This window comes from Babylonia areolata, chromosome 26 (assembly GCF_041734735.1).
Source record: "Babylonia areolata isolate BAREFJ2019XMU chromosome 26, ASM4173473v1, whole genome shotgun sequence".
Lineage (NCBI taxonomy): Eukaryota > Metazoa > Mollusca > Gastropoda > Neogastropoda > Buccinidae > Babylonia > Babylonia areolata.
The window spans coordinates 23,357,624-23,371,764 of NC_134901.1; the positions used below are offsets into that span (position 1 = coordinate 23,357,624).

At 42.9% G+C, this 14,141-nt stretch overlaps 1 protein-coding gene across 1 annotated transcript in view; it reads right to left on the bottom strand.

The window, feature by feature from the left end:
- Nucleotides 1-2,572: 2,572 nt before the first annotated feature.
- Nucleotides 2,573-14,141, bottom strand: part of LOC143300689 (uncharacterized) — a 41,252-nt gene continuing 29,683 nt past the window's right edge. Inside the window, exons 3-5 of the mRNA XM_076614538.1 lie at nt 10,199-10,336; nt 8,955-9,074; nt 2,573-8,040 (exon numbers count right to left, since the gene is read on the bottom strand). Coding sequence (XP_076470653.1) covers nt 7,330-8,040; nt 8,955-9,074; nt 10,199-10,336 — 969 coding nt within the window. The 3' untranslated portion in view covers nt 2,573-7,329. The remainder of the gene's footprint in view (nt 8,041-8,954; nt 9,075-10,198; nt 10,337-14,141) is intronic.

Genomic DNA, 14,141 nt, shown 5'->3' on the forward strand with positions numbered 1-14,141 from the left:
AAAACAGCGTCAATCCTTGGCAAGGGACCAAGGGTGATATATTCAAATATGGATAATTGTATATCAGCAATCCTCGGTCAGAGACTAAAGTTGATAGATTCACATATGGATACTTATAATAGCGCCTGTCCTCAGTCAGAAACCGAAGTCTAAACGCTTTACAAACACAGTCATTTGCCTTTTGGCGCTCATCATTCGTTTCCCGAGTCATTCAGTCAGGCTTCAGTCAGCTACTCTTGCTCTATATGGGGACGCGTTAGTCCACCATTCCACCATCCTCAGTAAAGCTCATTAAAGGCTCACTATAGCGAGATGTGTTCTGATGTGTGTCTTTGTTGCCAACAGCAGATATCAGTAGGCCTAACGCCCATCTGGTGTGTGTGTGTGTGTGTGTGAGCACATCCGGGGCATTACTAAACGCTTTCCGCCAATCTTCAAGATCGACAAGTGCATCAAGCATGTCATGTACAGTATATCCTTAACCAGATAGTTTACCTTAACGGAAAGAACGAGTTCTGATTGGAACAGACGGGGTGAACGCATCATGAAACAGCGCAGTGTTGGCATGAGTGACTCAGCACTTCGCTCCGTTAGGGCCAACCGACCACGTAAAGGCCCATGTCACACGTGGCGTTGTTTGTTCACCTTGCTCGTCATCAGTGGAGAAACGGGGCCGTGTGAACTATGTGAACAATGTGAACTGTGCCCTGCAGTGTGTTGTGACTGCAGGTGAAAGGCCACGTCTGTGCACTGAGCTGACCCACAGCCAGGCCTGGGTCAACACCAACAGTCAACGAAAACAGCAGAGACTACACGTGTGTTCGAAACCTCTCTTTTTGTTGGCTGTGTTTTTCTTTTCCTCCGCCTCGCCCCCCTACCCCACCGCTGCATTTCCAGGCGGTTTTGAATGTATGCCATTTCCGTTTCATTTCATAAAATGGCCACAGAAGACTTTGGCTGATAAAACAGTTCAGAACGCTACCGGACTGGAAAGCGACAAGAAACTTTTTATTGAGTGAGAGTGCCCACTCTAAAACTGCCGAAAGCGATACTCAGATATTCCAAGTAATTCGCTAGCAAAATCGAGGTCGTATGTGGACAAGTGACAGCCACAAAGGAAGCTGGCCGGCCAGAAACTCATGCACTCGTAGCACACCACACAGCAAGTTCTGATGATGAGTTTCCCCTTTTGGAGCAGATTTTGCTTCGTAGATTTTGTAATAAGGCACACATAAGTCTGCAGATAACTTTCCCGTTTTGGAAGTCGCCCCGAGAGGCGTGCCGGAGAGATTGATCATAACATCGATCCAGACGTCGTCAACAGTCTGGTTCTCTCAGCTTGTCAGTGTGTCGCTCTCTTTGTGATACCATCCATTGTGCGCACGAGCAGTGTGTAAGCAAGTAGTAGTACACTTGGTAGCTATGCATCACAAAATCAAGCTGTACCATATCTACATATCATGTTCCTGGACAATGCTAACATTTCTCATGAATGACACGATTAAAAAGACTCATGTGAGTTAGACAAGTCAAGCAAGATTGTTAGCTGCTTCCATATTTGGTCATGACATACACTACTGATCTTCCCTGAATTGCATTGACTGAAGGAGACAGACAGTGATATATATATATATATATATATATATATAAGATAGGCAATAAAAAGATAGACATATAAAAAGACAGAGAGAGAGAGAGAGAGAGAGAGAGAGAGAGAGAGAGAGAGAATTTCGTTCCATTGAACAGAACAAAGTTGTTAGTTATTTGTCAGTTTTATTCATCTAAAATACGCAATATTCAGAATCTCATTTTTGGGAACATCACACGACAGCACAAAACGATAATGAATTCATGATGGACATCAGTGGGGATAACATTCAAAATACTTTGAAAGACTAAACATAAATGCACATAAAACAGGTACACGATGTATCGCACGAATCGTCAACTTATCGAAGCCATCAGGGATTGAAAGACATAACATATTTAGTCACCATGTCATATAAACCTGGACATGGCTGTCTCTGTTGACTGATCATGAAGCAGTCGCTGGTTTGCCAACAAGCCTGACAACACGATTCATTCACCGGGTGTGACGCGAGAGCCGACGCGCACGTAAGAGTAACTCAAAAGCTGAAGTTACATCCTGGTTAACTTTATTTTTTGTGTGTGCAGTTGTTTCTTTAGAACAGAAATGGTTTCTGAGAAAAAGGAAATCTACTGTTTGCATATAGGTTACCACAAGGTGGTATGCGTCGCCAAGCTGAACTGTTGTCTAACTACGCTCAGCATATAATATACGATATCAGCACAGTGACAGTGCAAGACAAATTAATGACACTCAACAGCTTCTGTACTGTACTGTACAGTGCAAAAAATATGGATGACTGTGAAAGGAACTCTCAGCACCCAACACGCAAGAAATCCACCTGTACTGATATGCACGTTAGATAACATTACAAGAAAGTCGTCATCACAGGCTTCGTTCGTCGATCAGTTTGATAAAAATATTTTTTACTCCCCATCTTATTACTAAAAAAAAGTAACAAAACGAAAAAAAAAATCAATAAAATTATTTTAAAAAAATCAATGCATAAACACCCACACTCCACACACCCACTGTCTCTCCCATTCACCAATATCTGTATAACAAGCAAGGAAACTGCGAGCACTTCAGTTAGAAACGGAATGTTTCCTGTTAAAAACAACAACAATGCGTCCGTGTTTCTTGTACAAACAGGTTCATGTAACTCCAGCAGTTATAGCCAACAGCAAATCCGTGATCTGAGAGAGAGAGAGAGAGAGAGAGAGAGAGAGAGAGAGAGAAATGTTAAGCATATACACTCTCATTTCAGCGTGTGAACTTACAAGCGGGTTACTATCGTATCATTCAATCATATACAATATCACACAACTCCTTAGGTGACAAAAAGGAAGTACTGAAAGTCACTGTTGATTCATTCCAAGTGTGCTCGAGTGCTTTACTGTTGCTGTGATATTTAAAACGTGCAGTTACCGATACTGCCAACAGAGAGGTTATTAATTTTTCACTCACACAAACAATCCCAGTGTCTCTTAAAAACTCAACCAACCACGTAGCTTCAGTACCAGTCGATTTTCAACAAAACTTTCAGGTGTGGCGGCCTAGTGGTAGCGCGTCCTAGGAAGCGAGAGAAATCTGAGCATACAGGATCGAATCCTACACTTGTCAGAATTTCCTCTCCCTCCACTAGACCGTAAGTGGTGGTCTGGACGCTTGTCATTCGAACGAGACGATAAACCAAGGTATAACGTGTGCAACGTGCACTTAGCGCGTGTAAAAGAACCCAAGGCAACGAAAGGGAAATCCCTGGTAAATTTCTATAGAAAATTCCACTGGCAGTAAAACAAATACACTTGCAGACTGCACTGCTGGTGACGAGCCCTCCCCGGGAAGAGCAGCACTAATTTCACACAGAGAAATCCGCTGTAACAAAAAGTAGCACAATACAATGCAATACAGAAGAATATGATACAATACAATACAAAATACTTTGAACTTTGAGTAACATCCAACAACAAGGACATATCCAGCAAATGAACCCTACAGAATCTACCACCCACAACAGGACATTAAGGATCAATATGCCAAGAAGTTGCCTTCAGTTCTTTCACTTCAGTTCATCTTATCCACATCCCAGATGGTGTTATCTCGGGGCTGAACTCACCAAAAAGAAAATGAACAGTTAAAAAACTACAATCAACAAACCCCTCCCCCTGTCTTCTAGACAACTATATAAAAGCGAACAATATGAGCAATAAAAACAAGCAGATCGTGAAAATAAAACTTATCAATCTTTCACAACACACACACACAAACATATATATCTATCTATATATATATATAACACTTTTTATTTGCCATATTATAAATTATTCATAATAAAATTCTTGCTTCCTGGGTTCTGGGTTAAAAAAAAGGGAACTAAAACCAAACTGTTAATGTCATTTAACGTCCAGGCTTAAAGAAAAAAATGGAGAGACGTTTCCTTAAAAAGCAAGTAACTTGCGTGAAAGGCAGACAGAATACAGCAGAAGGGAAGAAAAAGGGGGGCTTGGGGTTGAAAACAGAGGCGTGGGAACACTGAGCCAACCCCTCTGTTTCTCCATGTCCGGTCTACTAACTATATTCAAGCGCAATTTATGCGAAGTAACACCCACAAAGGTATCGCCTTACAGAGGTGAATTGACATACCAAGTATCAAACACACAGAGACGATTTCTATGTCTGTCCTGGGACCGTCTTCGCTGACAGTATCAGTAGCTCAAGGAGGCGTCACTGCGTTCGGTCAAATCCATATACGCTATACCACATCTGCTAAGCAGATGCCTGACCAGCAGCGTAACCCAACGCGTTTAGTCAGGCCTTGAGAGAAAAAAAAAGTAAAATAAACTGAGATGAAAACAAACATGCATCCACAACAGAGCACAGCAGACCGATATATCCCTGGGACGGAGAGAAAACCCATAGTTTTGTCCGATTGTCCAGTTCGGTGTCAGGAAACAGGCAGTGAACAGTGAAAATGAATACAACCATCTACTGAAAGCGTGGAATATACTAATGATGAATTCAACCTAGTACATTTGAACACACGGACACACACAAACACATTCATACATTAATACAGAGACATTTGAACACACGCACATACACACACACACATATATATACCTTTATACACAGAGAGAGAGAGAGAGTCGATTGAAATCTTAACTATGGAAAACGGCAATGATTCAGGAGTATTAACATCTGGTGTAAGCTACAGCGACAAAAGTCTGAAATCGAAAATTTCACTGAGATTCTCAAAGCTTGCTCGGGTCGGAGTAATAAAAATTCGTTCGTTAAGAACACAGATTTTTGAGACATTGACATTTCGAATATATGCCACTGTACGTGAATTACATTCAAAGAAAGTAATGAAAAAAGGTATAAACACATACCAGCCATTAAAAATATCGAGCAGACCACACAAAATCTGTTACAAATTCACAAACACTACCAAACCATTATAAAAAAAAAAAACCTCACAAAAAACGATCTGGTTAAAGTTTAAACATCATACCGACCGTGTGCATATGCACATACCTGTGTGTCTTCATAATTTTGTTTTACAAGATTTGGGGAATCATCATATAAACGTATCGAGGAAATGTTACCAGTGTTAACCCGATCAGTGAAAAGTGAAAAGAAATCCAACGAACAGCCTTGATTCAACCCACAGAAAAGCTCACTAAATGATATGGTGGACAAGCCGGAATGATTATACAACTGGGCATAAAATGTTTTTTGTTTATTTATAAAAACACAACATCATCCTACCAATTGCACTTTTTCACAATTCACATATCAAATTTACTGTCATCTTCACAGTACCAAGCACTATATAAATTTGCTGCAAAGATTCGTGAGGCAGTCTGATAAAGTCAGGCCAAAAACTGAAACGGTGCAAAACCTGACCCCCCCCCCCCCCCCCCCCAGACCATTTGACTTTGTTAATAGTTATCGTGTTCCGTAACGGATTCTAAAAATTCAACACAGTATTGTGTAACTGTATTTTTTTCTTCACGTTTTTGGTCGTACCTGTGAATGTGTAGATGCGTGCTGATGCGTGGATGGATGCGGGTAACCAAACAGACGCTCAGATGTGGGTCTTTAATGCGCTGGAATCCCAAGTCACCGCCTTCGCGTGTTTGAGATTCACTCTTTTAGGGATTCATGTTTTGTAGTGCAGATCCCCTTTCCAATGCCTACGTCTGACGTTTAAGTCATTGTCAATTGGGTCCTCTCCGGCCTCAAGCTATTTCAGCAATCCGGTCTTATCGACTCAACAAAGTTACATATTCTTCACACAACACGTACACGTACACTGCCTGCTACGTAACAGAAACGTACACACTGACTTTGCACGGAATGAGTGTGTCTGAGTGTATGCGTGTGCATATTTCAAAGCACTCTAACAATCAGATAAAAAAAAAAAATGCTGAAAATCCGTCTGAAAAGAAACCAAAAGGGTGAATCCACTCTTTCAGTTAAACTAATTCAAACTTGGGAGAAAAAAAACAACAACTCGTGTAGGAATGTGTATTGTGAGCGTTCTCATAATTATGAAAGCGTGCGCATCAGGATAATGTGTGAGACTGTCCAACTTTGTCATACGCCTGACCCGAATCATCAAAGAACAAAGGAGCAAAGAGATCACACCTAGATGAGTACGAGCACTACCACTTCATCAACAACACCATAAACAAAGCAACCGACACAAACTCACTGGGGTTTTTAAACATGTATTACTTTCATAAATACTTTCTCATTATTTTAACTTTGATCAGTACCGGTTTACAACATCATCGCACTGAAACGCACCATCGATCTGAGAATCCAGTCCTCAAAAAGACACTGGGTAAAGACAAGTCCAATGAATGAGACAAACTTTGTACTAAGCGCGCCTGGCAATAAAATCAATATCCAGATCACACCCAGTCACCGAGAATCTCAAAATAACCACATATCCTTATTACTCAACAGTTGCTTGTTTTTTTTTCCCGTGAATATAAAACTGTATGATTCTTCTTCCAATACAAACTGAACAATAACAACGAGTTTACAACATATCATTATGTCAAAGCCCACACTGACAGCCACAATTCAGACAACACCAGATAAATGACCGATGAAAAAACACCACAATGAAGATCGATTACTGTGAAGAAAACAACACCCAACGTTGATTCATTGACGAGTTTTTCCTCAAAACAACCAAGCGCTCAGTCTTCGTCTCTTTTCTGGTCTCTGAGAAGGCTCCATTTTGTGCTGATAATCTTCTTTCTGTGCTGATAGTTTAATATCATCATCTTAGACGAACAGACTATAAATAAATAAACGAAACGAAACGTGCTGATAGTCTTTATTGCAATACATGCATTCGAAAGACAGGAAAATGGCAAGCGGGAAGAAAGAGAGACGAAGAGGGAGAGAGAAAATGAGTGAAAGAGAGAAAGGAGGGAGGGAGGGAGGGAGGGGCTGGAGAGAGGGAAGGGTGAGGAGGGAGGAAGGAGGGAAAGAGGGAGGGAGAAGACAGAGCGACAGAGACACTGACCGACAAGGACACAGAGACAGAAAGCGGAAAACAACAACCAAAGAATCGATGCTCAAAACCCAACAGCTGTCCAGTCACCTTCCTGTCAGTCACCCCTTCACCGTCCACTCAACTCCCACTTGTATCCCCTCATCCACACACGCCAGAGACAGACAACTCTACCCTGACCAAAACTGAGCCCCCCACCCCACCCTCAATCAGACTGGGTCTCCACCACCCCTGGACAGACCACCATATTGCTGGGACCATCCACCTTCAGAACGAAATTGTTCGTCTTCTTCATCTTGACGAGGGTATCTTTCCTCTCGTCCGCTAGAACCAAGGTGTTAATGTCTGGCAGGCTGTTGTTTTTCCTGTTCACCTGAACCAAGGTGTCATCTGTTTTGTCAGACTGGACAGTGGAGTTGTCGGTCTTGTCAGACTGGACAGTGGCGTTGTCGGTCTTGTCAGACTGGACAGTGGAGTTGTCGGTCTTGTCAGACTGGACAGTAGAGTTGTCAAGTTGGACAGTGGAGTTGTCGGTCTTATCAAGTCGGACAACAGCGTGCTGGTTGTCAATCGGAGGGTTGGTCTGCTGTGGGTGGACCCGGGTGCCGTTGGTCTCGCCCCCCTGAACGATGTTGGTCCTGCTGCCCGGGGTGCTGCGCACGCTGAGGGCGATGGTGGAGTCCACCCTCGTCGCCTCCTCGTCAGTCTCGTTCTCGCTGGACGCGCTGGGGTCCGACCCGCCCCGGACACCCAGGTGGTGGGAGGGCTTGGGCCAGCTGTAGCACAGGTTGTTGCACCTGTGCCTGTTGAACACGGACGTCATGCCGCCATGCCCCTTGTCCGGCAGCCCCCATCGCTTCTCCGTGGAGTGGAAGCAGGGCGTGGTCAGCTTGTAGCCGTCCTCACTGTGGATGCCCTGCAACATATGGGACCGGAGGCGCGTGCTGATGATTGACGACGCCAACAAAAATGATCACGGTCGAGAAGGAAAATAATAATGATAATAATAACGAGAAGAAGAAGAAGGGGGGAGGAGGAAGACGAGGACGAGGAGGAGGAAGAGGTGGTGGGAATGATGACGAGGAGAAGAAGCAGTAACAACAGCAGCAGTAGTAGCAATACTAATACTAGTAGTAGCAGTATAAGTAGTAGTACTAGTAGCAGCAGTAGCAGTGGAAAATGAAGAAGAAGATGGCGGAAGAGAAAAAAACAGCAGTCGTAATAGCAGTAGTAGTAGTAATAGCAATACTAATACTAGCAGTAGTAGTAATAATAGTAGAAGGAGGAGGAGGAGGAGAAGAAGAAGTAGCAGTAATAACAGCTGAGGTAGTAGCAATATTAATACTACTAGTTCTACTAATAGCAGCAGTAGTAGTAAAGAAGAAGAAGAAGAAGAAAACAACAAAGGAACAACAACAACAAGAACGAGAAAAAGAACTACACTTGCACAACCTAAAACCTCCACTTAGACCAATCCAGCAGCTGCAGCTGCAGAGGGAAACAGCCCAAACGATCCGCCTTACTTTTTAGCCGCTGTCCCTGCCTGGTGAGAAAAGGAAAGACAGAAAACTTTCCTCCCTCCTGACCCACTCCACCCCACCCCCTTCCCTCAAAGAAGCCTAACAGGGAGTCTCAACAACAAAAACTGGAACGAAAGGAAATCCAAACTGGGATGCCGAATGCAGCATAAAGGAAAGCTTTCTCCACAGAACTATCAAAATAGACCCTGCGCGCACACACACACACATTCACACACACAAATATGCAAGGGCACGCACACGCACTCAGAAGCGCGCGCACACTAACATACACCAAGAATGACGTTCTTACCTGAAACCCACATAGAACAAATTTTTCTCCGGACTCCATGTAACTAAAGTGTAGAAAGGCATCCAGAGAGGAGGGGTCCTTTTTTGGACGCTCACCGTTTTTCTTTAGGAATACCTCGAACTGCACACACGAAAAAAAAAAATCATCATTTTTCTGTACAAACAAACGTAAACCTTATTTCCATTGTTATTATGCACATCTAATTTCGAAAAAAAAGAAAGAAAAAAAAGGTTGAATTGTCCCTCTGAAATCAACAACACAAAAAGTTGATTTGTTTCCTGCAAAATGTCGTCCAATCTTTTTGATCTCTGCGATGATTTCTTCTGTGTACGTGGGCTGCAATTATTTTTGTTTTCTTTGATTTGATGATTGACTTTACTACCTGACCAAAAGTTATAAAAGCTGATACAGATTTAAAAGGTATTCTCGTTCTAAAGAAAAATGTCTTTGATCTCAACAAAATCACCTTGGATTAAAACTGAATAAACTATGCCTGTGATTTTTCAGATAAAAGAAAACTTCTCATTCGTAAGCACGCGCGCGCGCGCGTGCGTGTGTGTATGTGTATGTGTGTGTGTGTGTGTGTGAGAGAGAGAGAGAGAGAGAGAGAGAGAGAGAGAGCGGGGTAGAAGCGAGAGCGAGAGAGAGAGGGGCGGGAGCGAGAGCGAGCGAGCGAGAGAGAGAGACAGAGACAGAGGGGGGGGGGAGAGAGAGAAGACGTGAGAACACACATACAAAACCGCAACCCATCCATAGTAATAATAACGCTTTTTCTCTAATTTCGTCACGTAACTGATTGGTAATGCGATACAGCAATAATGATGATGATAATAATAATAACAGCAACAATAATGATAATAAAAACAATAATAATGCAGCGGGAAAAACAGTGATTTGATTAATAAATTTTGTTGTGATGGGAAAAGACCCGATGGATCTGGCTGCACTTTGATAACATTCACCCCAGTGAGACTGCACATACATAGACTCAGACACAGACACATACACAGACAGAGACACTAACAGAGAGAGAGAGAGAGAGAGAGAGAGAGAGAGAGAGAGAGAGGCACAGACACACATACACACACATACCTGAGAGAGAGGCATAGACACACATACACACACATACCTGAGAGAGAGCGGGGTAGAAGCGAGAGCGCGAGAGAGAGGGGGGGGGGAGCGAGAGCGAGCGAGCGAGCGAGAGAGAGAGAGAGAGAGAGAGAGAGAGGCATACACACACATACCTCAGAATCAGTGTCGTGTACTAAGTTCTCCTCGATGAGGACCCATTCCTGTTTGTCCAGATTACGGCTGTGCCGAAACAGGTATGTACCCATTCCAAACCTCTCCACTGTGGATTTCAGAGGCAACGTGAAGTTGATCTGCACACGTGACAAAGACGGATGCTTTTAGGTCGAGTACATGATAATATAAAGAATGATTTTCCTTCAGCTTTGGTTATTTCTCAAACAGTTCCTACTTCCCTACTTTGAAAGCCAGCAAGGGGGTGAGGTTACAAACTAAGGAGAAGAGAGAGAGAGAGAGAGAGAGAGAATCTTTGGTAACCGTGTGCAACACATTAGGTCTTCACGTGAGAAATCCCATGGCTCAATGGGTAACTCTGAAACCATCGGGAAAGTCATCTTTAAAATATTCTGGAAGTTTGCCGCGCACACACACACACACACACACGCACACACCACCACCATTACCGCCACCACCACCACCACCACCAAGACACACATGTGGACAGGGAAGGCCAGTGTGTCACATCTGTCAGACATTCATTGTCTCGACAATCGATTTCCACGCAGACCATTAACAAATTGATCTTCATGCAATGAATGCACAATGGATAACCTTCTTCCTGAAAACACATCCACTTCACGAGCGAAGGAGATTCGTCTCCCCTGAATTTCTTGACAAAGACTGTGAGGAATGCGTCCTGTCCTCCTGTCTCCTTCATTTGGGTTGAGTTATGGACTCGTTGGGTCTGTCTGCCTCTGTCAATTCACGTTTACAATTCACAGTTGATCGTGCCAAACCTTGGCTCGCCGCGCATGTGGGCATGTGCCTCTTCCTTGTCTTCAGTTTCTCCAGTTATGCATGCGTGTGAATGGTGCAAAAGCGCTTTGATTTGTCTATGCACAGGATTCAGCACTATATAAATACCATCATTATTATTTTTATTTTTATTCTTCTTCTTATTATTATTATATCCACAGCGATTATGGCAAGACTGTAAACGAATCGTTGCGTCACTGAATAAATGAAACTGCCATCAGTTACAAAGTGATGACAGATCACTGAAGGCCCAATCAAAATAACTTCGAGGTGAATCAAGTGCACCATACCCTCGAATCCATTTGGCTACCGTGTCCTTTTAAGAAGGCACTCGAACTACTCGTATTGTCTGATACGTTTCAGGCAAACTGGAATGGGTGGATCCTCTGTGTAGTTGGAGGATTAGAGTTAAGGACAGTAACGAACATTTCAGCCACAAAATGTCTGGAAGAAATAGTTATCCAAGAATAGAAAGCTTTAGATTAGGGAGACTGCTAACTAGAACCTGGACGTGGTAAAGACAGCAATTGTTATATTACCCGGATCATTGCGCTATTTGCGAAAAATGAACAACAACAAAAAACAACATAACTTTAATGACATGATTTTCCCACGACTTGGAACGTATCCATACACCATTACTAACAATTTCAGATTCTCCGTCCTGGCATGCGTTTTGTTTGTTTGTTTCTGTGCGATCCCTTTCGAAATTCTCGCCCTTTTTTTTTTCAAACTGGAGCTGTGAGACGTCAGTGTGTGCGAACGAGTGTAAGCGGAATCAGTCAGTGAGGGAGAAAATGGTTGGTATACAGTTTCTGGACCTGGTCTCGCAAAAATGGCAATTGGCAGCAACATATTTTCCCATTTTCCCAAAGCTCAGTTATGAAAACAGAAATTGACTGCAACAAATTCAACCCATGAATCTTGTAAAATGGAAATTGACAGTAACAGTTTTCCCCACATCAGTTATCAAATGTAAATTGACAGCGACGTATGTTGCCCACGTGCAATTATCAAATGGAAACAGCAACTTTTTTTTTAATTCCCTACGATGCGATTATAAAATAGCAACTAACAACATGTTTCAAATCCAGCGCAGTAGCATTTCTGGATGACAGCAACCCTCCCCCACCCCCACGTGCGGCTTGAAAATAGAAATGACAAATCACTGTCCAGTTATGACACCAGCCTGTAGCAACATGAACGTGGGAAAGGTCGATGACCATGTTGACAGGAAAATCGCACAAGGAGAAAAAAATGACAAAGCTGACGATAACGCTGACCCCCACTTCCCTCTGCAATTTACAACTATTTTTCATCTCCTCGATGCGTTTCCCCTCTCCATCCTTCTCTCTGCAGTCGATAACAATATTCTGCAATTTCCCTGTGCGGTTTTGCCGCCCTCTCTCTTCACCATCCATCCCTCCACTTCTCATCCTTCATCCACCTTCGCACCTCTCTCTCTCTCTCTCTCTGTCTTTCAAGGGTCGTTGAGAGGTCCTCTATTCTGACGACAGGGAATCCGGACCGCGGGGAAAACGCACGAACGGCCAACAATCGTGGTCGGAACCACGAACACGACTTTGTCCGGTCAAGCACTAGCTCGACTTTAGTTCCACAGGGCATTGCCACCCTGATACTTGTCTATCTGCAGGAGTCTGTCAAACCATTTTTAGATCCCTTGCAATTTGCATACAGGAGAAACAGATTTACGGATGATGCAATACTGTTTGTCTTGAACAAAATCTATGAACACCTAGACAAATCAAAGACCTGTGTCCGCTTGATGTTCTTTGATTTTTCTAGTGCTTTTAATACAATTCAACCTCACCTCTTAGCAAAAAAGCTGATGCACATGGGACTCGCTTTTCCGACGATTTTATGGGTTTTAGACTATCTTACTAAAAGGCCTCAGTTTGTAAAATTAAATGATTTTATGTCTACTGTCTCTTTCACAAACACAGGTGCACCACAAGGTACAGTCCTCTCGCCTTTTCTTTTTACCTTGTATACGGCTGAATGCAGAAGTCTGACCAATTCGTGTCCCCTCGTTAAGTTTGCAGATGACTCCGCACTGACAGGACTTATTACTGATGACGATGACACTGACTACCGAAGAGAAATTGACAGGTTTGTGAACTGGTGTGAAGAAAATTTCCTTGAGCTGAATGTTGGCAAAACCAAAGAGCTTGTAATCGACTTCAGAAAAAAGAAATCAACTTTAAGTAAAATCATCACAAAAAATGAAGTGGTCGAACAAGTAGACTCATACAAATATCTCGGTGTGATAATCGACAATAAGCTGTCTTGGAATGAAAACTCAACTGCACTCATTAAAAAGAGCAACAGTCGCATGTACTGTCTTAGAAAAATGAAATCTTTTAATGTATGCAAGCAGATGCTCCAAATGTTTTACACATCTGTTGTCTGTAGTGTTTTAACATACGGAGCCGTGTGCTGGGGGGGAAACCTGACCAAACATGACAAAGACAGGTTGGAAAAAGTCATTAGGAAAGCGGGTGGGGTGGTGGGTATAAGACAAGACACCTTTAGCGACATGCACAATAGAAAACTGACTGACAGACTAATAACAATTTTGACCGACGAAAGACACCCACTACATGATGACATTAATAGCAGAAGGTCAGACATAAGTGGTAGGTTTAGAGCTCCACGCGCAAGAACATCTCGATACATTAATTCATTTATTCCTACAGCCATTCGCGCACACAATCAAAACATCCAATACACTAAGTGAACCCTCCCACCCCCCAAGCCCCCTCGCCACAGCAACACCTGAACTTCACCAGCAGACGAGTGTATGGGAGCAGACATTATGCGTGCATGTGGGACTGAGCGGGTGAGCACGGGCAAGCATTTCTGTGTGTGTGTGTGTGTGTGTGTGTGTGTGTGTGTGATCGGAAGTGATTTTTAAATATTTTCTTATTTTACTTGGATTTCATGTATCTTAATGTTAATGTTATAATCTTATTGGCGTGACATATGTTATGTGCATGCATACGTTGTTTGTGTGTGTGTGAGTGTGTGTGTGTGTGTGTGTGTGTGTGTGTGTGTGCATTTTACTTATATATACGATTTATTCCCTTGATGTTTTTTTAATTT